We start from the raw sequence: 23672 nt of genomic DNA on the forward strand, positions 1-23672 counted from the left end.
GGTGAGGGGCTTTCCCAAGGCACACAGTGCCAGCCACAGGCCCCAGCCCAAGCTTGAGGGCACCGACCTACCCATGGACCAATAAGTCCTCCAAGTGGGGAGCATAATACCTGTTGTAAGCCTCCCAGGGGAGAATAATCACAATCCAGGCTGACATTCATGGAGTGGAACCGTGCCAGGCACTGCACGAGGCCCTGCTCAAGCCCCTTTTACCTAACCCCTGCTCAAGCCCCTTTTACCTAACCCCCACGGAAACCCTGAGAGGCGGGTACTCCTACTGCAACTGTATTCCCATTCTACAGGTGGGAAAATGGAGGCACAAAGAGGTACAGTGATAGGCCCAGGAGAAGGACCGTGGGTAAGCGGCAGAGCTAGGGACCGACCTTCAGCCCACCCCAGGGAGTGCACATGACCAACACAGACCCGAGGGGCTGCCCAACACGGTGGCAGCAGGGGCTGGAGACGGAGGGGAGAGGGGAGGCCCCCCATACACACACCTAGGCTGTGAGGAAAACTGAGGCCCAGAGGAGGGGGCCGTGAGGAGGAAGAAGGTGGGAAAAAAGGGCAGGCAGCCTGGGTGGGGCGGGGCCATCCCTGGTTAATAATTCAGTTAATGATTTCTTCTCCCCGTCCTTATCGAGTGGGCAAAGTCCAACGGCAGCAGCCAATCAGCAGCCCTGCCGGACTGTTACCCAGCAGCCTCTGCTGCCAGGGCCCCCCAGTCCTGTAGGCCCTTGGGAGTCAGGGAGCGGGGGCCAGGCCCCCAGGAGGAGGCCGTTCTGCCCAGAGCAGCCTGTCTTTCCCCCAGACACCCTGCTTGGCTCTGCCTAAGACCCCTAGGGGTACTCTGCCCAGGCCCCCAGACTCAGGAGAGGCCCTGAGGCCAGCAGGTTGGAAGCAGCCGGCTTCCGTGGCTCCGCTCCTCTGTACCGAGCCAGGCCCTCACAGAGAGTCAGCTTCCTGGGGTGCGCCCCCCACCCCGCCTCTGTTCACACAGTCATTGTTGCTTCCATTCCTTGGGAACATTTCCTGCCCCCCTCCCACCCCGTGTGGCCCTGCGCTGCGTGTTGGGGACAGGGCGATGAGTCAGACCCCTGGCTACCACTTCCCCTCCAGCTGGAGTCAGGACCTTGGGAGGTGGGGCTGGGACAGGAGTCCTCCAGGGGGGCTCTGGGTGGACCCAAGAGGCACTCCATCTCATCTCCTTGAGAGTCAGGGGTCTGGCGGTCTCCCCCATCCACCTACTCCCTGGTCGCACTGCAGACAGACAGGCGGACACAAGGCACAGTGCCATCCTATCACACACTGCGCCTCAGCCCCAGATTCCTGTCCAGGGTGGGCGTCTTCTCCCACATGCGGTCAGGTGGTCTCCTCCTGGGGCTTCCTCCTGCCCTCTGGAGGCAGAGATGCTGGTCCCCATAGGAAGGCCACCCTCCCTCCCCCAAGGCCCTGGTGGCAGAGGGGTGTGCTGAGGCCTGGGTGTCAGCCTTGGCTCACGCTGGCTAACTCCCTTCTCTCAGAGCCGCAGTCTTAGGCCCTGGGAAAGGGGGCCAACGCCACCGCTCCCCTCCCACATCCCAGAGCTGGGGAAGGGTGGCTTTCAAACCAGGATCTGGCGTCTGGGGTCTGTGAGGAGCCCATCCGCCCTGTGTCCAGTGTATATGTCCTATTCGGAGGCCAGGAGTTTCTCTTTGCTTGGTGGCTAAAAAGAATCACATTGGAAGTCCCTGCTCTGGTCCAGCGCACCTGCCTACCCGAGGAGGGGACATGAGGCCAGAGAAATAAAGTCACCAGGCCAAGGCACCCATCAAGTATGGAAGGAGTGAAAACCCGGCTCCCACCTCCAGCCCTGGCGGGGCTCTAGAGGCCAAGGGCAGTCCCCCAACCTCTCGGTGGCCCTTCCAGCCCAGCTCCCCTCAGTGGCATCCTCCACACCCACCGGCTTTCTGAGTGCTGATCGCTGCTCACTCGTGCCCCGTGTGCCCCCGGAGCCAGGGGCCAGCACCCTCCCCCTTCTAAAACGTCCCTCTTCCCCAGGGCTGGCGGGCAAGGCTCAGTCGAGGGCGTCATCAGGACCTGCTCTGCCACCCACTCCTGTCTTGCAGGTGAGGAAAAGGGGCCCAGCGAGAGCAAGAGCTCTGCACAGGGTCACGCAGCTCTCAGTGGCCAAGTCTGCGTCAGAACCTCTAAAGTCCTATAGGGATCCTCCGATGCTGCCTTGCCCTGTCCCTGACGGGCTCTGGAAGTCCAAGGCCCCAGCCGGTCAAGGTGATGAGGAGAACACCTGCCACTGTGCCCCGGTTACCTGCTGGGAGCCAGTGCATCCTGCCCGGAGGGTCCCCTCTCTGCAGGCCCTGTGCCCGCCGATCTGGGCGGCCGCAGCCTCCCTCTAGGGGATTAGCAGGGCAGTCACGGGGGCCCGGCTGTACCAGCCTCGAGGGGGCCGCCCTGTCCCAGCCTCCCACCTGAGGCCCAAAGCGCCTTAGCTTCCAGCCCACCAGCCTGAGGCAGGGTACAGCCAGGCCCACCGCACAGGACCAGGCAGGACCCAGGGCATATGCTTGGTGTGCCTGGAGAGTGGGCCACGTCACACGAGGGGCCTGGGCACGCCCTGCCCCCTTCAGCCAAGCCCTTTCCCACCTCCAAGTCCAGAGCTGAAAGCACAGACCCTGCCTGCCATACCCACTGTCCTGGGGAGTGACCAAGGCCAAGCGGGACCCAGGATGAGCGCTCAGGTGTCCCCAGCCCTAAGTGCGAAGCATGCATTGCTTCCCCACCCTCCTCCTGGGAAATACATCCACGTGTGCAAAAGCACCGCTGCACTTCCACACTTCCACTCGTGAGCACACTCAGCAGCGCCCCCGCCCAGGGGCGCCCTAACACCCCCACTACGTCCCCCACATGCCGCTGCCCACCGAATTCCTGGCCAGGCCTTCCCCCGCAAGTGGCCCCGGAGACCCCAGCCCTCAGCGCCTGCCCCACCTTCCCCCCATCTCAGGCTCTGGGAGCACTTCTCCAGTCCCTGGCTCTCTCCACAGACATTCTTGAGTCTGCTCTTATCTCTCTGGAGGGAGCAGCGCAGCCTCCCCGCCAGGCCAGCCAGGCCGGCCACATGGCTGAGCTGTGGCGTCAGGCCCCACCCCCACCCCCACCCCCACCCCCCGCCCACGGCCAGGAGGGAAAGTTTGGCTCAGGAGACAGGGAGCCTGGGCCAGCCAGGCCCACCCCTCTGCCCAGGCCCAGGGTCCTGGGGGAAGGAGGCACAGGGATTTCTGCAGGAAGCAAGGGGGCCTGGTCTGTGAGTCATCTGGGATGTCTGGCGGGCTCCGGGCACCCCCAAAATAGTGGCCCCCGAGCAAGGACTAGTGTCCCCTTCCTACCTCCCCAGAGCCCCCAGCCCCCATAAGGCCCCTCAAGGCTCTTAAAGGAGGAAAAGGATATGGGGAGAACAAGAGCCCCCGGGACTGACGGGGAAACGCCTAGGACCCTCAAATGGCCCAATTACCTGAGGATCAACCACTTCATCTAGTCCAAACTTGATTTATTGGATTCTGGGGGTGTCCAGAATCCTGGAGTGGGGAGGCCTGAGGCTTGGGGATGCCCTTACCTGGGCTGTCCAGCAAGCAGAGTGGACAAAGGCTCCCACTCCACTGGAAGTCACAGACAGGGAGAAACTAAGTCAAAGAAAGGCCTTCCTTGCTGCCTCATGGGACTCCAAAGGGCTCTGGGCGCTGGGCTTGAAACTTGGACCCTAATTCACTGCCCTGTGGTCCAACAGCTGCAGCACAGTGTGCCCCGTGGGCCACCCACGCCTCGCCATGGGCAGGTTCACACTAATGGCAGGTTCTGGATCATTGAGTTTTGGGTTCTGAAGGCACTGAGGTGCAGGATATGGACTTAGGGACTAGGAGGGTGGGGGCAGAGGCTGGGCTACCGAGGTTGGTGGAGAGGGACACAAAAGCACCCAGAGGGTCAGGCTGGATGTTCCAGTGAGAGTCTGAGAAGCTGGGAGATGTCAGCCTGCACCTCTGCACCCCCTCCCACACTCGGTCTCATCCCTCCTGAACCCAGAACCTAAGAGGGGGATAGCCTCAAGGGGCAGAGACTACTCAGGAAAGGGGAGTGGGTGAGATGTAGGAGCAGACCCTCGGAACCACTGGCCAGGAGCGGGGAGAGGGTAGAAGAAAATATTGTAGGGTGTGTGTAGATCCCAGCCCTGGGGAGGGTCCTATCAGGGCCAAGGTGAGGGGATGAGGTCACTCCTGGGATGGGGGCACAGCCAGAGGAGGCATAGCTCCAGGGACAGGTGTGAGTGAAACAGCCCCGAGGAGCCACACAGAGCTGGCAGGATGCAGTTCACAGCTTTGGGAGGGTCTCGGAGTGCGGAGGTGGTTAACGGGGGGGGGGGGGGGGGGGGGGGATGCCAACTTCAAGAAGGTTCCAGAACCAACGAGAGTATTCCAGGGTGGGAGGTGGGGAAATCCAGCCCACAGAGGAATGCTGGGGAGGGGTTCCCAGCCCTAAGTAGGGAAGAGATACCCGCTTCAAGGGGAAGTTCAGCTGTGGGGGAGGGAGCAGCCTTGTGGAAGGTGGGTGACAGTCTTGATGGGGGTCCCTGTCTCAGGGAAGCACTGGTGGGGAGGCGCTGGGGGCAGGAGTCAGGCTGGGAGTAGGTGCCAACCTGAAAGGCACACAGGGTGCCTGGGTCTCTAGGCGGGGGTTCCAGTCTCTGGGAGGCATGCTGGGGTGCCAGCCTATGAGGCATGGAAGATCCTAGAAGGCATGCTGGGGGCCCCAGCCTGGATGGGGTCCCAGGGAAGCACAGTAGAGGGTCCCGGCGTCGGGAAGTGCGCTAGGGGTGGGAGGTGTCAGAATTTAGGGGGGACTGCAGGTCCTGGAAGGCATGAAGGAGGACCGAGCAGGGAAGGGGATACAGCTCCAAGGAAGTTGTGTGTTGGGGGACGGGGAGTGGGGAGCCCAACTTCAGCGGAGGTGGGTAGTAACCTCCAGGAGACAGAGGAGGGCCCCAGCCCAGAGGAGGCGTTCTGGGCGGGGGATGGGGGGATCCCAGCTTGATGAAAGCACAGTCGGGGGTCCCAGTCCCCGGGGAGATCGGCTGCGGGTTCCCAGCGCGAGAGGGTCGCCGCCCCCGCCGGCCCGCGGTCCCTCACCTTCGAAGAAGCGCTGCAGCGCCTCCGTCTCGTCCACCACCTCCATGTCCGGCCTGCCCCGCGTACACTCCACCCCGGCCCCGCTACAGCCCGGCCCGGGGGCGCGGCATCGCCGGCGCGGCCCGCGCGACAGTCCCGGCTCGGCTCCGGCTGCGGTCCCGCCCGGCCCGCCGCCGCGCTCGCCCCCCGCGCGGCACTGGCCCGGCCCCTGCCCGCCCCACGCGCCCCGCCCGCCCGTCGCGCGCAGCGCCCCCTGCCGGCCCGCCCCATCCCCGCGCCGCAGCCCCGCGGCGGGCAGGACACGCGGGGCTCCTCCAGGGGGCGCTCGGCGCGGGGTCCTAACCAGCTTGGGGGTCGAGGGGCGGCCCAGCCCTTATGCCGGGAGGGCAGGGCCCCCGCAGTCCTCGGCCGCCCCTTGGGCAGGGGAAGATAGCGGGCTTCTGAATCTTAGATTTTCAGAACCAAACCTCAGAGGCATCCCCCGTTTCCTCTCCTTTATCCACCCCCCTCTCGGCAATAATAATAATAACCTGCATTTCTCGAATATTTGTTATGTGCCAGGCCCACAGTGAGCGCTCTACAGGGGTTATCTCACGTTGTCCTCTCAGGTACCCTACAAAGGAGAAACTATTATGTGCATTTTACAGATGAGGAAACTGAGGCTCAGTGAAGTTCAGTACCGTCTGAGGAAGTCTGTCCTGTGTAACCTTCCGTGACGATGGAAATGCTCTCTGCGTTGTCCAGCATGGTCGCCGCTGGCCACATGTGGCTACTGAGTACTTGAAATGTGCCTGCTGAGACTGAGAAACTGACTTCTCAATTTTAGTTAATTTTAATTAGTTCAAATTTAAATAGCTATGTGTGGCTGCGGTATTGAACAGTGCAGGTCGAAGGGTTTCCAAGTAATTAGCATCAAAGGCAGCATCAGTGCCAGATCCTGGCTGACCTCGGAAACTCCCCCCTCAGTCATCCAAGAGGGTCCTGAGTGAACCCACCAGCCTTGTCCCTCTGCCTCCACCCCTGTGGGTGCCCCCTCATCTCTTTTCTGCCCAACTGCACAGCCTCTCTCCCCACCCAATCTCCTCTAACATCCTCCCAAATTACTCTTTTTAAAATGTAAATCAGATCATTTCACCTCTTTGCTAAAACCTGTGGTCTCCCTTTGCACTCAAAACAATATCTAGGTCCATCCATGTTGCTGCAAATGGCATTATATATGTATAACTGATTCACTTTGCTGTACAGCAGAAACTAACACAACATTGTAAACCAACTATACTTCAATAAACATTTAAAAAACAATATCTAAACTCCCACCCTGGTTTCCAAGGCCTTGTATGACCTGCCCCTGCCTGTACCGCTGACCTCAGCTCCTATTTTTCTCTCCATTGCTCACTAAGTCACAGCCACCAAAAGGCCTCCTTGCCTTCACTCACATATGCCAGACCCACACCTGCCACAGGGCCTTGATTTTTTTTTTTTTTTGGCCACACAGCATGCAGGATCTTATTTCCCTGGCTAGGGATCAAACCCGTGCCCCCTGCAGTAGAAGCGCGGAGTCCTAATCACTGGACCACCAGGGACTTCCCTGCCGCAGGGCCTTGGAACATGCTGTTCCGTCTGTCTGCAATGTTGATCCCACAGGCCTGGTTCCTTTGTAGTAGTCAGGTCTCAGTTCACTCATCACCTCACTGACCATCCTATTGAAAGCAACTCCCCCTACCTAGGCCTTTCTTTCTCCCCACATAAAAGAGTTGTATCTACTCTTTGTTATTATCCTTCTCCTCCCTCGAGAATGGAAGCTCTATGAGGGTAAGGGATTTTTCTGGCTTGGTGATTGCTCTAGCTTCAGCACCAAGAACACTACCTGGCACACAGTAGGTGCTCAATAAATATGTGATGAATGAATGGATGGTGGCAGCTTCACACTGCCGAACCCTAGACCTCTGAAACCTTGGAAGCAGAGAATTCTGGAATCCTGGACCCAGCGAATCATCTCACTACAGAGTGACTCAGCTCACAGCCTCCCTGGGTCCTCAGACACAGCAGGTTAGAGCTGGAAAAACCCATCCCACCCCAGAACTGTTTGACCGAAGACAAAACTGAAACTGAGGCCCTTGGGGGGTGGGAGGACTCACTGGCAGATCAAGATGCCAGCCTAGCCAGCCCAGAGCTCTCAACTCTGCCCACCAGTGGCCCCCCAGAGGAGAGTGGGGTACAAGTGGGGCTGCCTGGTAGGGGTGGGGGTGAGAGCCTGCAAAGCGGCTTCCTCCCAGGCCACCCTCCCCCTCCCCAGTGGCCAGCCACAGGGGAGGGACGGCCAGGGCCTGAGCCCCAGATGTGGCCCAGTCAGCAGGCCTGTGGTGGCCCGCCGAGGAGGGTCAATGCCACGACAGTTCTGGGGCTGGGGGAGGGGACGCCCAGGCCGGCGGGTACCTCACAATGAGGTTTTGTCCCCCAGGGGCCGCTCTCCGAGCTGTTGCTCTTAGATATATAGAATGGGATTTTGCTGGAGGCCCCAGCTGTGTGTGCTGACCAGTGCTCCCCCACGCAGGGGCCGGGCCAAGCGGGGGCGGGGGAGAGGGCCACACTGAGACGCCTATTCTTTTCCAGCTGATGCACCCCAGAGGTTTCTCCCCCTCTGCAGCCTCCCTTAAGACAATTGTTATTCTCTGCTCCGCCCCCTCCCACACCCGGGTCAGGTCTGCCTGTGGACACAGTAGACACCGCCTACGCCGTGTGATATTTAAAAGTGAATTCATTTTAGCAGTTGCCCAGGACTGGCTGGAAAACCGGCTTCTTTATAAGCCTCCCCCACCAGCAGGTCTTTCTGCCACATCCCACAGGGTACCAAAAAGTCCACCATCAGAGGGCCATCCCAATGAGCTATGCGTTGCCCTTGCCATGGGTGGGTGGGCTATGCATGTTTTGTTCCCAACACCCAACTTCGCAGGCTGCATTACTGTGTCTCTGGGTCAGCCTTGAAGTTGCGCGGGGGGTGGGGGGGGGATGCAGCCTCCTGTTAATCCCGTGGGAGCTGGCCTCGCTCGGAGGTTCTAGCCCTGCCGTCTCCCCTGACTCCACTGGGCCACTGAGCAAAGGAGCAACGGTCCCCAGGGATCTTCATCTCTGGGCTGGGGGAGAAGGGTGGCTGAAAGGTCCCAGACTCCAGGGCTCAGCTAAGAGTCGAGGCTGCCACCCCCAAATCCATAATGAAGGAGGTGGAGACTGGCGAGGGAGCCCCAGGGAGCCTTGCACAATCAGGACCTTGAGGGGCTCATCCATGGAGAGGGGTCCCCATTGGTACCCCCGCCCCACCAAGCCACATGAGTGAGGGACCGAGATTTCAGTCCTGGCCCGGCAGACATGGCTGTCCCTGTGGGCTGGCCCAGCCATTCTCCAAGCCCTGTCCTCTGGTCCTTGGAGGCCTCATCTCTAAATCAGCCCATTATTGCCACCTCACGGTGTAGGTAAAGTACCAGGGAAGTGATTGATAAATGGTGTTTTCTCTGATTCCAGGTCAGTTTCCAGTGCCCAGTGCTGGCCTTTGAGTGCCAGTAGGGCCAGGAGGAGCTGGCAGCTCAGCAGGCAGCCCTGGGGAAAGGGGGGCAGGGACTTGAGGGTTAATGAGTAACGGGCTGGAGGCCAGCCCAGGAGAGGGTGGGGTTCTGTGGACAGAACCCTCCCTACCGCAGCACTCCAGGCCTCCCGTGGGCCCACGCAGCCCTGGCATCCGCCCATTTTGCAGAGGAAGAGAGGAGGGCCCAGAGGGTGGTGGGTGTGAACCCAGGGAGTCAGGGAGGCTGGGGACCCTGCAGGGTAACCTCTCTCCCACCTCCCTCCCAGCGGAGACGGAAGGGGACATCCGAGGGTCTGAGAGGCAAAGCGCTGCTCCAGCTCTTCCCGGAATTGCTCCTCACGAGGGGCCCTCCCCATTCCTCGCTCTGGCTGTGTGACCTTAGGCAAGTCACAGAACCTCTCTGGTCCTCAGCTTCTTCTGCTTCTGCTCCACTAATTAGATAGGATAATATGCACACCAAATGAGACTACAGGGTGTGAAGAACCTCTGAAAACCGTGAGGCGAGGGTGGAGGCCGGAGTCCTGGCCTGGAGGCCTGGGTTCTGGTCCTGGATCTGTCCCCAGGCTTGAGTGACCTTGAGCAAGTTTCCACCCTTATGTAGCCTCCGTTTCTTCTGTTCAAAGAGGCCTGGGTGAAGACAGAACTCTTCTATCATCCTCTCCAACTCCCCACTCTGGACTCAGGGCTGGGAGGGTGGGCAGTGTGGGGAGGGGAAGGTCAAGGTCCGGTCACAACTTGGCTGGGTCAGTGCCTGGGCTGCACGCTGCAGGTCCCGTTGGGACTGGCTAGAGGAACAGCGCCATCTGCTGCGAGGAGAGGGCAGGCCTGGGCCCGGGGCTGGCTGGAGGCCCAGCTGCCTGCCCACCGTGGCCTTGCAGCCACTCCCCAGGCCTCCCTGTCCCGGGCCCAGGCTGGGAGGGTGCACCTGGGGTGCCCTGAGCCTGGCCAGGTCTTCTGTACCCTCCTAGAGAAGCCCTCAGCAAAGACTTCCAGTGGGCCCTGCATTCCAGTGCTACCCAGCCAGGGAGTTTTAGCGCCCTCACCCCACCCTGGCTCTCAGCACTGGGGGGAAGGGGCGGGCACTGTCAGACCTGCCTGGTACCCCTCTGTGCTCTTGGGCAGTTTACTTACCCTCTCGGAGCCCCAGACCCCTCAGGGAGAAGGGGCTAAGAAGCCCCATCTTTCAAGGCCCCAATGAGGTCAGACGGAGCCCCTGGCATGTACCTCATGCAGGTAGGGCTCAACAACGAGCTGCCCCCCATTCAAATGGGGCTCTGAGGGTCTTCTGGTCTCTCATTGCAACTCAAAGTGTGGTCCTGGACCAGGGCATCGGCAGTGGTGACAGCCAACCTCAGAGGTCCCCTCCCGCCACCCTGCCCCAGCCTCCACCCCACCTGCAGGGAAGAGAGGTCACTCAAGGCGGCCAGTGTGCTTCTACATCCAGTTTATACACAGCTCTATACAATATACAGAAAACTTTATATACAGATATATTTATAGAATAAGCTATATTAATTTGTCTCTCCTTTTTACAGCAATATTAGTTTGGATTTTTCATACATTAAGTACAAAAAGTCATGGGAGAATGGCACGTACAGTGCATGAGTGTCTGCGGGGCCCAGCTGCTCACTACCGATTGCATATGGAGGTTGCCCGGGCCCCTGGGAGGACAGGCCAGCGTACGGCCGGGAAACCTTGTGCTGCAGGTCTGGGGGACAGAGTGGGGGTCGGTCTGAGCCGAGCTGGGCTGAGGGGGGTGGCTCAGACCCCCCAAGTGTAGTGTGCAGAGGAAGGGAGAGACACGCAGCAGGCCCATCCTGCAGGGGAGAGGCGGGGAGGGGGTGGGTGAGATGTGGGCCGACCCTGGAGCGTCCAGGGCTGAGTCCGAGCCTGCCCCAGCCCCAAGCCTGTAACCCTGTGCGGCTGCAGACTTGGGGGTGGGGAGTCTGTCCCTGATGGCTCAGTCCTGGGCATGGGTGGGCACCACGCCCCCTCAGAGATCCCAGGCCCACCCTGGTGGAGGAGAAGTTAAAAGGCCAGACTCCTGGGCTTCCCTGGTGGCGCAGTGGTTGAGAGTCCGCCTGCCGATGCAGGGGACACGGGTTCGTGCCCCGGTCCGGGAAGATCCCACATGCTGTGGAGCGGCTGGGCCCATGAGCCATGGCCGCTGGGCCTGCACGTCCGGAGCCTGTGCTCCGCAACGGGAGAGGCCGCAACAGTGAGAGGCCCACGTACCGCGAAAAAAAAAAAAAAAAAAAGGCCAGACCCCAAGTCTCCCTGCTACGGGCTGGGGTGCTTGTTGGAACTCTACTCTGATTTATGATTTGTCTTTTTTTTTTTTTTTAAACTTTAAGTGCCACTGATTCCGTCTTGCTTCTGTGCGGGAAAGGGGGTGGGCCCAGCAGGGGCAGAAGCCTGATGGGGCTGATGAGGTTTGGGAGTCGCAGAGGGTGAGGGAGGCCCAGCTCCCAGGTCTCTGTACCCATGTGTCAGGGTGGGCAGGGGTCCCAGGTACCAGCGATCATGAGGCTGGGGTCTTGGTCAGGGGAGCCTAGCCAACCCAGGGAGGCCATGGGCGGGCCCAGAGTCGTGGGACCTTGCCTCCAAGGAAATGAAGGCACAAGCGGGCGGTCAACGCCTCGGCACACGCCAGTTTTCCAAACCAGGGGTCAGAGCAGCCGGTGAGACAAGGGGGACGGGCGGTGTCTGAAGCTGAGCTCGTCCCGCGGCCCCCGCCACATGGTGCCCATCATGTTTCTGCCTGTTTTCTTGGCAGGCTGGGAGGGGCAGCAGGCAGGCAGGGCGGGCAGGGCGGGGAGGGTGCCCCAGCAGCCCCTTCCTCGGCACACACTCATGCACATGCACACACACGCCCCGCGCCGGCATGCGCCCCCTCCCCGCTCTGTCTCTGGGGACAGGCAGGGGCTCCACTTCCCCGCTGCTTCTCCAACCCAGCAGGGAAGGAACCCTCCCAAGTCGGGGCTGTGGAGGCCTCAGGCTAAACTGGGATGGCCCCAGGGCCCCTGGCCCTCCTGGGTCTCTAGAGGGGTCCCACAATACCCCACCCTTGGCTCCACTTAGGGCCAACAGGACATTGTGGGTGGGAGGGAAGAGAGGCCCGCACCCAGGAGACAGCCCAGGCCAGCGGGGAGGGGCAGCTGTGCAGAGTGGAGGCGTGTTTGGCTGCAGAGCCCAGGGCCTGGGGTGCCTAGGCCTGGGGGGAGGTGATTAAAAGGGGGTTTGGTGGGGCCCTCCTTCCTTCCAGGGCACTGACTCTGCAGGCAGGGGTGGTCACACCTGTGCCCTCCACCCTTTGAGCGGCCAGGATCCCCGGGGGTAGAAGGCAGGCCAGGAAGTAATGGGGTAGGCCTGGGTACCCAGGACCCATTGACAGAGGGATCAGCATGAGGGAGATCAAGCAGAGAAGGGGCGGCCCTGACCCCACCCTCCTGTAGGCCCCTCCAGGCCCCATGGCTGCCTTGGGCCCTGTGGAGGCTGGCGCCTGCCTGCCCAGAAGGGGGCTACTAAACACATGATTGCAGCAGGGGTCAGGGGGCCTGCAAGCCCAGGACACATCCTGAGCCCAGCCCAGCAGCTTCTGTAAACATACACAGCACTGCGGGCCACCTTGGTGGGGGGGTCACCCCAGGGGGCTGGCCAGCAGGCACCAGATCTGGGGGTGGCCAGGGCAGATGCCAGCCTGGACCACAGTTGAGAATACGTGGGGAGGGGGCCGCTCTCCATTTCCACCCTGGGAGAGCAGCCAGAGGGCAGTGACGGGGAGTCAGCATACTCATGGCCTGTCCCGGAATAGGAGGTACCAGGATGCCCCTGTGGCGGGCACTCAGGCTGAGAGGGCGGAGTGTTGCCCTGTCCACCTGGCAGCCTGCCCCAGGCTTCTCCCTGCTCCACGCCCCTCCCTGTCATTCCCTATCTGGGGGGCCCAGATCCCAGCTGCCTTGGCTCTGGGGGTTCCAAAGCTGAGGTAGGGATGCGGACCCCCAGCTCAGCAGCAATGCCCAATGCCTGAGGCTACACTGGCCCTGTGGGGGCCTCTCCTCAAAGCTGCCCGGCCTGGGGGGCAGCCACCAGAAGCCTGAGGAGCCACCTGCTCTGGCCTGGGCCTCAGCTGGCAGCAACTCCTGGGGTGCTAGCGTGCCGAGATGACCAGGTCATCCTGCTTGGCGGGGCTGGCCCCATGGCCGGTGGGGGTGGAAGTCCGGATCTTGTCCACTGCCAGGCACTCCTGGCTGCTGAGGCCCGTGGGTGTCAGGTCCATGAGCTCGCCCGAGGAGCTGAGTGGGAAGGAGGGCGACAACGAGATGCCCGAGGAAGGGTCGGCTGAGCCAGCGAAGAGCCTTGGGGGCTTGGGCACCAGGTTGGGCTCAAACTGGGCGCGGAGCAGGATCTCTTGCTGGCTGGGGGACTTTGGGCCCTCGGCGTAGTCGCTGGTGGGGCTCTCGGGCACCACCATGCAGTAGAGGTCCTGGAAAGAGCTGCTCTTGCTGTCCAGGTTGAAGAGGCTGTCGATGAACTCGGCGAACTCCAGCACCTGAGGGCTGGGCGAGTCCCCCAGGCGCCCGTCGTGCAGCGCCAGCTCTCCGCTGCGGGGGGCTGCCCCGCCGCCACCCCCTTCTTCCAGCTCGTTGTGGGCGGCTGCGCTGGGGGGCCGCTCGGGGGTGATGCCCCCGCTGCCCAGGGTGGCCTCCAGGGTCTGCGTGTCCTGCGAGTGCTTGGACAGGCTGTCGGCTGCCAGCAGCTCAGTGCGCGAGCTCAGGGACGGGTTCTCCTCGGGGATGGCAGGGTCGATGTAGAAGAGGTGGCCCTCGTCGCGCTCCAGCACGGCGTGGAGGCTGGGCGAGCCGCGGATGCTGCGGAAGCCGGAGGAGCGGCGCGAGTCGAAGCTGTACAGCGACTCCGTGTCCGAGAGGCTCTCCATGGTGGCCAGCGGCGCCCGCCGCGACTGCAGCTCGGCCGCCAGCCGCTCCTGGGTGGACAGCAGCAGCAGCTCCACTGGGTCCTGGCGGGCTGCCGCGGCCACAGGGGACAGCAGCTGCCCCTCCGAGAAGCCCTCCAGGCTCATCTCAGACTGGGACTTGCTCCTGAGGGGGCAGGGAGGGGTGAGACTCAGCGGGGCGGGGGCCCACCCCTAGCTCCCCGGCGGGAGGGAACTTGGGGAGGGGGAGGAGGGGAAAGTGGTTGAACAGTCTGGGGACAGGGAACCCTCCTTTTTAAAAACCAGACCCCAAGATAGAAGACAAGAGAGTCGATGCAGGGCTGAGCTGGGGAGAGGGGGCCAGGGGCCTGCACTGGTGCCCATCACTGCACTGACTCGCTGTACCCACCTGGAGACTGAGGCCCAGAGAGATTGGCTGCCCCAGGTCACTGGAGGCAGAGGTGGAAGGGTAGAGAGGGAAGGAGGGAAGGTAGGTAGGCAGGGAGAGAGCATGGCCCAGAGCCGCCCCCGCTGGGTCCAACCCCACCCTCCGGGCCAGCACCCCTCTGGGCCCCTTCCTGAGCTCCTATCACTTCCTTCCTCACCCGGGGGTTCCTCCCACCTCTCCCATGGGGTGTAGCCCTCTGCTGGATGGGGCCCTGGAGCCCCGGAGCCCCTTGTCTCCGCACACCGGCCTGCAGGGAATGAGTGAAGGGCCAGGGTGGGGGACGCAGCAGTCACTGCAGCTGCGAAGGGACACTGGCTCCCCCATCTGGTCATGCAGCCGCTATGGGAAATGCTTGTAAGATAGGGAGAGAAGTCCAGGTGTCCCCACCAAGGACCAGGAAGCAGCCACCACCCTCTTTAGCAGCCTCTAGGCCAGATCTGTAACCTGGACCCAGGACCTGGGCGGGAAGGGTCCCAGAGAGGCAGGAGGATCCCCACCCACCCCAGGAGCCGTGGCCTCAGAGCCCAACCCCCAAAAGAGTGTGTTGAATGTGGGGTGTGTTTGCGTCTGGAAGCGGGTACACGCCTGTGTTTCTGCGTGCAGCATGCATATTAGGCGTCTCTATGTCAGTCGGCCTATGTATCTGAGAGGCTGGGTCTGGGTACAGGTGCGTCCATCATTTACACACATGGCTGCCCGCACAAGTGTGTCCTTGTGTCCAAGCGTCTTGGCCTCTGTCTTGGTGTGTGTTCTATACGTGAGTCTGTCTGTATGGAGCTCTGTGAACTTAGAGCTACTATTTGTGAACACATGTATATACAAGTGTAAGCTTGTATGTGTGTGCGTGTAAGTGCACGGGTGTCCATCTGTTTGGGTCTAAACAGCTATGAGTGAATCTGTGTGTTTGTGGTCGGGGTCTGTGCATCCCTAGACGCCTACTAGCCCACGTGGGCTTCAGTGGTGGCAGGCTTGGGGACAGTGGGGGCAGAGCAGGAGAGACCCCGAGCAGCGGAGGCAAGTTCAATCCCTCCCGTGCACCTGTACAGAGTGGCATGAACATACGAGGGCCCGGTGCGTACACAGAATGGACACGTGCACAAGCATTTGTGCTTTCGCTGAGAGCACGTGCGTGGCCGCTGCACACACCCTCTGGGGCGGGGCTGCGGGGCGACGGCGCTCACCTGACACTGCTGTTTCGGTGGTCTGCGGCGGGCAGCTCCAGGGCCAGGCCGGCGGGCACAGGTGGTCCCGTGGGCAGCGGCTGCTGCTGGAAGATGAGCTCGGGAGTCAGGTCCACCTCCGTGGGGCTCACCATGACCTTCGCAGCAGAGAGCAGGGCCGTCTTCCCCTTGTTGTAGTTCTCCAGCACCTGGGGACAGGACGGGGAAGCTGGTGGCGGCGGAGGGGTGACAATCACGTGTGGAGGCGGGGCAGCAGGCCAGGCCTCTCAGGCCCGGCCGAGCTTCATGGGGTCAGCCGGGCCTGCTCTCCTCCCCACACAGGGCCCGGCTCCTCCGGGAAGGTCGGGGCCAGGCCCTGTGATCGTGCCTCGCCCGCCCCACAGATGGGACAGGTTGGACTTTTCCTACCCTGTGGTCGGCCCTTCCATGGCTGGGCAATGGCCAAGGCTGCCCCTGCTTGGCCATGCGTCCGCCAAGTGCCAGGTGGCCTTCAGGGTTTGAGCTCAGCCTTCCTCAGGGACAGGTTCCTGGGTGTCTCCTAGCCCCTACCCACCACGGGACCACACGGTGGTGTGGACAGAGGCGTGTGTGGAGCCCAGGACACGAGTGGGCTCCCTGGCCCACTGAGTGTCCAGGGAGCGTCGCACCCTTGTGTGTAACACGGGGACAGAGACCCGGCCAGCCAGGCGCCGTGGGGCTCACCTTGTTGAGCCCCTCCATGACCACATAGGGGAGGTGCTCGTGCAGCATGGCCGGCGAGATGATCACCTCGTTGAAGGCCTTGTTGTCGCCCCAGATGGCGAAGTACGTGGGCTCCTCTTGCTCGCAGCAGCTGAGGGGCACAGGGGCCAGAGGGAAGTGGGCGGGCGGGGGGCAGCCTGGCCTTGGCCCCCAGGCCCCTGGCCCTGCTCTCTGCCCTGGCTTGGTGGGGGTGGGGTGGCCTTGGAGACGCCCTGCCCGGCTGGACCAGCAGGGCTGTGTCCCCGGGCTCCTTGCTTCTGCCTCACCTCAGCCCTCGCCACCAGCCCTCCGCAGCCAGGAACATTTATGCCACATGGAGCCGGAAAGCCTGACCTTGAGCCTCAGTCCCGATCCGTACATAGCCCTGTCACCTGCTTGTGGCCTGGGCCATACCTGCTCCACCCCAGGGAGGGTCCCGGCTTGCAAGCCGTTTGTCGAGGAGGCAGCCCAACCCTCTGAGAGTGCGGGAAGGGGTCGGGGGTGAGGTGGGAGAGGTCGCCGTACCCGCCCTCTCCTGGTCTCTCTCCTGCCCCCGCCAGCTGTCTGCCAACTCATCCCAGCCGCGATGCCAAGTGACAACTGAGGCGTGAGCTTGGCCAGAGCTTTAGGGTGATCCTCCAGGGTGTCCGCTTTTAAATGGATGCGAGTGGGGACAGCTGTCCTGAGGGACACCAGGGAAGGGTGACACTGGGGACGAAGACTGGGACCGTCAAGAGAGGAGCCTGGAGTCCTGCTCTGCATCGGCCTGTCGTTGCACTTCCAGGACCCGAGGCTGGGGCAACCCTGCTGTGGGCGCCCTGGGCCACCATCACCAGCCTCTGCACCTACGCCCCGAGGGTGACAGAACGAAGGCTGGCCCCACCCTCCACTCCCCTGCCCTGGCTGCCACCACCTCCCAGCTGACCGGGGCACAGGCAGCATCTACCAGCACTGTTCCGCTGGGTGGTTGTGGACCACGTGGATGATGCGGCCGGGCGGGTAGAGAGGGGTGCTGGCTGACAGGGCGATGGTCAGGTCACTGGGGTGGGTCCAGAGCCGCGTGCTGGCCAGGGTGGTCACCTCCAGCTCCTCAGGCAGCTCCGACTTGGGGATGCATTTTGTGGCCCCTACAATGATTCGCCACTGTGGGGACAGGGAGAAGAGGGGGATGGAGCTGAGTGGCGCTGCCCGGGTGGGCAGGGGGTGCTCAGGAGAGCTCACAGGTGACGGCGGGGAGCTGGGATGGCCATGGGGCAGAGGGAAGAGCAACGCCCAGTGAAGAGGCGGGGGCTGAGGTGTCCAGCGGCCACGATGGCCAAAAAGGTGCCAATGACAGATGACATGGAATGGCTGAACTTCAGAGCTGCAACACCAGTCGACCCCTTATCTAGCGGAGGGAAAACAGGCCCAGCAAAGGGAGACTTGCTCTAGGTCGTCTCATAAGTCAGAGGCAGAACAGACCCCGAAACTCAGTCCAGCTGCACCCATCAGGCCCGGCACATCGGGGTCGGCTCCCCGCCACTTGCCTCCCGGGCCTGACAAGCATCCGGGACTGGGTCTGAGAGGGGCAGTTCCATGTCCTTAGGTTCCTCCTATGCCTTCGTTGCCTGCTCACCCCGGCACCTGGTGCCCTGCCTGCCAGATGGTCACGGGCACAAAGGCTGGGAACAGTCCCAACTGGGCTGAGAGGGTGAATGGGGTGAGGGCGGGCCTGGGGGCACAGAGGCCCTGCTGGGCCTGGCCGGCCACCCCCTGCCCGCCTCAGGGCGCCTGGCTGCAGCATGCCCACCCACCCCCAGCCTGGAATGCTGAAGGCCATGCTACAGGAAGAGCCCCCAGTGTCCTCTGCAGGCCTGAGGAGGGGTTAGGGAGGGCTGGCCCTCTCCTCTCAGCTGCAGGGAAAACCAGAACAAACTGCCCCCAGAGCCCCTCCCCAGGCGACCTCCAGCCTCCCTGAGCCTGGGGATCGCAGTGGGCTTTGGAGGAGGCCTTCCTGTCACACTCGGAGCACTGACCTCGGGACTGCTTTGTCCCGACTGCCGGCAGCTCTGTGCCACAGGAATCAGGACTCAGGAGCCCTTGGTTCCAGTCCTGACTGCGTTACGACTTGCTGTGTGAGCAAAAGCAAGTCCCTTGCCCACCCTGGGCCTCCGTTTCCCCATCTGCACAAGGACAGGTAGGGGGCAGATGGCGTGAGCTCGGAGATGCTGAGGGCCTGGTGGCCTGAGGTCCCCAAGACATCAACCACACCCCAGCCTGGCCTCACGTGGCGGGGGGCCGAGGGACAGGTGGGGCAGAAGACAAATGGGGAGCCCAGAGCCCAGGGTGCCCCGACGGCGGGGAGGGGAGTGGGCTCACTTTGGGCTTGGTGCTTCGCTGCAGGACATCCAGCAGCTGTCTGCGGAAGCCTTCCAGCTGGGAGAGGCCGATCCTGGAGAAGGAAGCAAGTCGGGGCGTCAGCCTGAGCTGGCCCAGGACGGGGAGACGGGCGGGGTGAGGGGCGGCAGGGCTCCCGGGAACAAGAAGACCAGGCCATCAGGGTCACGGGGTGGGTGAAGAGCCTGCAGCTCGGCAGGGTCCAGCCAGGACGGGGAGGCCAGGGAGGGCGGGCCGACCTTGCCCTCTCACCCTGGACACCTGAGTTGGGGGGATTCTGGGGGTCCCTCGAGGAGGTGGGAATTTGAGTGAGAGAGACGGGGCACCTGGGTGAGGCCCCGAGGTGGGAGAACAGCCCAGGCCAGGCAGGTGGAGAGAGGGAGCGACTTGCCTGGGGACAAGGTCTTTGCCCAGGACCACAGCTGTCACAAACTCCTTGGAATACTCCATGGCGTCCTCGCTGCAAGGAAAGCCGAGGGGGTGCTAAGGCAGGGGAGGGGCACGGTGTTCCCGAGTGGGCTTGGCTCCAGCACTCCAAGACCCTCTGGGGAGCGGGGCTGCCTGCTCCCTGCCCGCCTATCCCGTCAGCAAGGCTTTGCTGGGGCTAGATCCCAGGGTCCACCTGGCTTTTGCCAGAACCCCCGCCTCCACTCTCCAGGCCGTTCCCAGGTTCCCTTATGATCGGAACCCAGACTGCCCAGTCCAGCCCCCTGACCGAGCCAGCTCCCAGCGCTGTCCACCCGTCAGCCCCAGCCAAGTCTGAGGCCCCAGACTGCTCACCTCAGCAGGCCCCCTGGAGGGGAGTAGGCAAAGCACTTGAGGGTCGGGTACTGGGGGCGCAGGAGGAAGGAGAGGATGGCAGCGGTGCCTGCGCCCAGGGAGTGGCCCACCACTATCAGGCCGTAGTGTTTGGTTCCGCGGCCCTGGGGACCGAGAGGAGCCCTGAGAGTCCTGCCCTGCTGCCTGCCAAGCTGACACCAGGGAGGCAGAGGGGGCTTCCCAGAGTCCTGGGATCATGTCTGTGCTGTGTGGCTGCTGGGGCAGAGGAGAGGACAAGCTAGGCCCCCACAGAGCAACTTCTTGGGGAGATTATATAACAAACTCCTATTCATCCTTCAAAACCTTGCACAGAGGTTACCTCCTTGGAGAAACCCTTCCTGATTTTCCAGGAGAGGCTTGCTCCCTCCTAGATACTGCATCTGCACCTGGGATAGACCTTTAAATATAGTGATTACACTCTATTATAATCATTTGGTCACCTGCTTCCATCCCTGTGCCCCAACCACTAGACTGGGGTCTCCTGAGGCCAGGGACTGCTTGGCTTTGGGAAGGGCAGTTGGGAGCACCTCAGGAGCTGCCTGCCTGCACAGGGAGGAGTGGGCAGTGGGCAGGGCCCAGATCGCCCTCAACCAGAGCAGTACCCCTCTATCTGTTCTGCAATTATTTTCTATGTTCATTCTGCTCAACATTTTGGAAGCCCCAGAACTGAGCCATCTTTCGCCTCCAGTGCCTGGCACCGAGCAGGTGCTCACAGCTGCGTGGGGCTGAGCAGGGGTGTTCAAGAGGAACTGGTACAAAAGAAGAAAGGGCAAGAGGGGGTGGGAGGGACTGAGCAAGTGAGGAGGGGGCTGGGAGCCAGGGATGGAAGGAGAGTGTAGGAGCCTGGCCTGCAGGGGAGGCTCCATCATTCACCTGTCCTGTCCCCAGTCTGTTGCCCTGGGGGAATGCGAGCTGGGTGTGGCAAGGGCTCATGGCATGGAAAACGCCTCACCAGGTCTCGCCCGAAGGCCTGGGACAGGACCATCTCCTGCTCCAGCTTCTTTTTGATGTACTCAGCCGAGAGGACCATTCCCTGGGTGAGGAGGAACAGAGGTGGGTGTCACAGGGAGGGAGGGAGGCCTTTCAGGGACCAGCAAAACCACAGGGATGTGAAGCTCACTAACCCTGTCCCTCCCATTTCCCCCTTTGGTCCTCATGACAAGCTGGCTGGGGGTGCTGGTGGACACTTTATCACATCATTTCCATTTCACAGATGAGAAAACTGAGGCTCAGAGGGATGGTGTGCCTAATAGGAACCAGTGAGATCTCTTCCCAGTTGCCTCCTTGAGCTCTTGTAGGACAGGATCTGCGCCGGGCAGGGCTGTGGGGGTCCTGGCAAGTTGGGGGCAGTGGACTTTCCAGATGAATCCGCACCTCTCTGAGCAGTCTCTCCTGGTGAGCCCAGTGGCCCCGGAGGAACCCCCACCCCAACAGGACAGGCCTGCGTGCTGGCAGTGGAGAGGAGAAGGCCAGGGGCCGCCGGGGGAGCCCAAGAGGAGGGGTACCTTGTGTCCCAGCCAGGTGCCATGGTGCCCCTCCACAGGGAGGCGCTCGGCGTCACCGGTCAGGTCTGTCAGGGCGTCCTTGTGGGGAGAGAGGATGGTGAGGGGCGGGACTGAGAACAGGAAAAAGGAGGCGGGCACCCTCGGGGGCTATGAGGGGGTCCACGGGGTGGGCTGGGTCACTGGGCAGCGTACCTTGGGGGACAGGGTTCCCCGGATACTGATCACCACTTTCTTCTTGTCGTGGTCCACTGCCACGTAGAAGGGGGTTTCATAGACCTAGGAGAAGGGCGTCTCATGAGCCTGAACGGCCCCCAGGGTGGAGCCAGATTTGGGGAGGTGACTGAAGCCGGTCTCCTTCAGGGCCCGGGAATCTGGCTCCACTGGCCACTGGGCCCCTGACGCCTGCAAGGGTCACAGCAGGTCCCTCCCAACCCGGCACACAGCCTACACGGCCTTGCTAATTCCGCTGACCCGGGCGCCCTGAGCGCTGCCGTCCTGCCTGCTCAGTGCTGAGGGGCTGCCCCCTCCCCAGTGCCTCCTGCTTCTTCCCGCTCAATTCCTTCCCCCAAAGGCTGGGGCCAGGAAGCCCCAATGCTGGGTGTGGGGTTGGGGTCCACTTCCTAGCCCCAGAGCGGATGCAGGCCAGGATGTGGGGAGAAGGAGGCGGCCCATCTCTGGTCTGCCCAGCGAGGGGAGGCCTGGAGGCTTCGGCCAGCCATGCCAGCCAAGCCAAGGGCTCCTGCCACTGAGGGGGACGGCGTACACACCCCAGGCCGCAGCGCCGCCTGCCTCCTGTGGCCTGCGGAGGCCCGAGGCTGGGGGGGACGCTGCACCAGCCTGGCAAGTCCCTCACCGCATCATGGCAGGAGGTGTAGACGATGTCCACCGCGGTCATGTTCTCATCCAGGAAGTGGCGCCGGATGGCGATGGCGTTGCAGCCGCAGCAGTTGTCTTCCTCGATGGTAACTCCAGGGGCAAACCGGGGCCGTGCGGGACACAAGCAGCACCTGGGCGGGTGGCAGAGGGCTCAGAGCCAGGGACCCCGACGGAGCAGCGGTCTCCCCCATCCTCTCTGGAGCTGGTTCTTGCAGCCGTAACCCCTCTCCAAAGCCTCCCCTGCAAAGCTCCACCGGCCCGGCCCGGGCCCAGCCCTCATCTTACTCGGCCTCTCGGCAGCACAAGACCCAGTGGGACTCGCCCTCCCCCTTGAAACGCTCTCCCCATTCGGCTGGAGGCACCCTCTCTCCTGGGCTGCTTCTCCCTCAGGGGCAGCCTATTGTACTTGTCCTCTCACTGAGGACCCAGAGCTCAGCCCCGGAGCTCCTCTTCTCGCTAGCGACACTCGTTACTGGGGCCTCATCCAGTCTTGAGCTTTAAATACCACCTATGCGCCTATAAGCCTCAGAGACCTGCTCACATTCCACTGCCTGTGCAACACCTCCTCCCAGATGTCCCACAGGATTGCAACCTTTCCAGGCTCCAGTCCCTGAGGCTCCGCCCCCTGTGCTCCGGCAGTCCCCACACCCACCCCTCAGGGCCCAGCCTCGCCATCAGGTCCTCACCCCACCTCACATCCCACGCCAGTCCGTCAGCACGTCCGCTAGCTCTACCTTCAAATTCAGATCTGGACTCCGAACGCTTGCCCTCGCCACCACCCCCTACCCTGCTCCAAGCCACCTTATCCCTGCCTTGGAGTGTCACAGGGGCCCCCTGACTGGTCTCCCTCATTTATACTCGCCCCTTACGTTCTCAACATGGCTGGCAGAGTGACCCTTTAAGATACACTTCAAGCCACATCACTGCACTCAAAACCCTCCGAGGCTGCCCTTCCTGTCCAGTATAAAGGCCAGAGTCCTTGCAAGGGCCGAGGGCCCTGCCCCACCTGGCCCTGGTTCTCTGGCCTGTTGCCTCCGACTCCCCTCGGATGCGTTGGCCATATTCCTGCCTCAGCCTCTGTGCACCGTGGTTCCCCCTGCCTGGAACATTCTTCTCGTGGTTTCTGTGTGGCCAGATCCCTCACTCCTTCAGGCCTCTGCTCAAATGTTATGCTCTGGGAGGTCCACCGCCTGGGCCACCTCATCTGACATAGCTAGCCCCTGCCAAGCCTGACAGCACAGCCAGCCTAATTTTTCTCCAAAACACTGACGTGCTCCAATGGGCTGCATTTCCTCGTCTGTGCCTTGCCACCAGGCGGTGGGCTCCACAGGGCAGGGTTCGCTCTGCTTGGTTCACAGTTACATCCCCAGCACCAAAAACAGCGTCAGGCACATAGCAGGATCCCCAAGATGAACGGGTGAGCGGCTGAGCTGGGCACCCAGCTCGCGTGCAGCTGCTCCTCAGGCCACCAGAGGGGGCCAGCACCCAACAGATGGGGCCCTGGAGCCCGGAGAGCATGTGACCTGTGTCTGCCTGCTTTCTTGGCTTGACGGCTGAGATTTTATTGATACTAAGAATCCTAGATCTTGGTGATGCACAGAGGTTTGTCTTCACTCGAGCAGCACCTGAGGGACTGATACATACCCCTCACTGGGAAGAGGCCTCACTGAGAAAACCCAGGGTCGAGCCAAGTCTCGGAAGCAACCAGGCCTGGGGTGGGCAACCACCTCCATTTACTCTGGGAGACCCCCACACCCCTCCCCCGCCACTGCTGGGCCAAGTGGGGACAGGCCTGGGCCTGTGGGCCAGGCTCCCGTTTTCAGGCAGCTGTGGCCCCTCTCCAACCTCAGCCCCGCCCTCTAGCACCGAGCACGTGGCTGCTAAAGCGTATGTAGTCTTCGGAGACAGAGACCTGGGCTTGAATCCTTGCTCTGGTGGCCCTTCCTGACCGCGAGGGCCTGGTGGGCAGGTGCTGAGAGGTACTTCACAAGGCTGGGGTGAGATCAAAGGCCCAAGATGCAGGAAGCACCTGGCGTACAATAGGCACCCAATAAATGGTG

The 23672-nt window shown here is 62.2% G+C and overlaps 2 protein-coding genes across 5 annotated transcripts in view; both read right to left on the reverse strand.

Annotated features, from left to right (window-relative positions):
* Positions 1-5303, reverse strand: part of MYRF (myelin regulatory factor) — a 31069-nt gene extending 25766 nt beyond the window's left edge. For all 4 annotated transcript variants that reach the window (XM_082629598.1, XM_082629597.1, XM_082629596.1 and 1 more), the window contains exon 1: positions 5172-5303. In XM_082629598.1, the coding sequence (XP_082485724.1) occupies positions 5172-5217 (46 nt within the window). In that variant the 5' untranslated portion in view covers positions 5218-5303. The remainder of the gene's footprint in view (positions 1-5171) is intronic.
* A 4882-nt stretch (positions 5304-10185) lies between these two features.
* Positions 10186-23672, reverse strand: part of DAGLA (diacylglycerol lipase alpha) — a 62964-nt gene continuing 49477 nt past the window's right edge. Inside the window, exons 10-20 of the mRNA XM_082627240.1 lie at positions 21590-21743; positions 20929-21012; positions 20737-20814; positions 20184-20264; positions 19193-19335; positions 18804-18872; positions 18395-18467; positions 16983-17179; positions 16019-16148; positions 15317-15504; positions 10186-13853 (exon numbers count right to left, since the gene is read on the reverse strand). Coding sequence (XP_082483366.1) covers positions 12902-13853; positions 15317-15504; positions 16019-16148; positions 16983-17179; positions 18395-18467; positions 18804-18872; positions 19193-19335; positions 20184-20264; positions 20737-20814; positions 20929-21012; positions 21590-21743 — 2149 coding nt within the window. The 3' untranslated portion in view covers positions 10186-12901. The remainder of the gene's footprint in view (positions 13854-15316; positions 15505-16018; positions 16149-16982; positions 17180-18394; positions 18468-18803; positions 18873-19192; positions 19336-20183; positions 20265-20736; positions 20815-20928; positions 21013-21589; positions 21744-23672) is intronic.

This window comes from Mesoplodon mirus (genome assembly GCF_964341445.2).
Source record: "Mesoplodon mirus genome assembly, chromosome: 7".
In the NCBI taxonomy this organism is placed as follows: Eukaryota; Metazoa; Chordata; class Mammalia; order Artiodactyla; family Ziphiidae; genus Mesoplodon; species Mesoplodon mirus.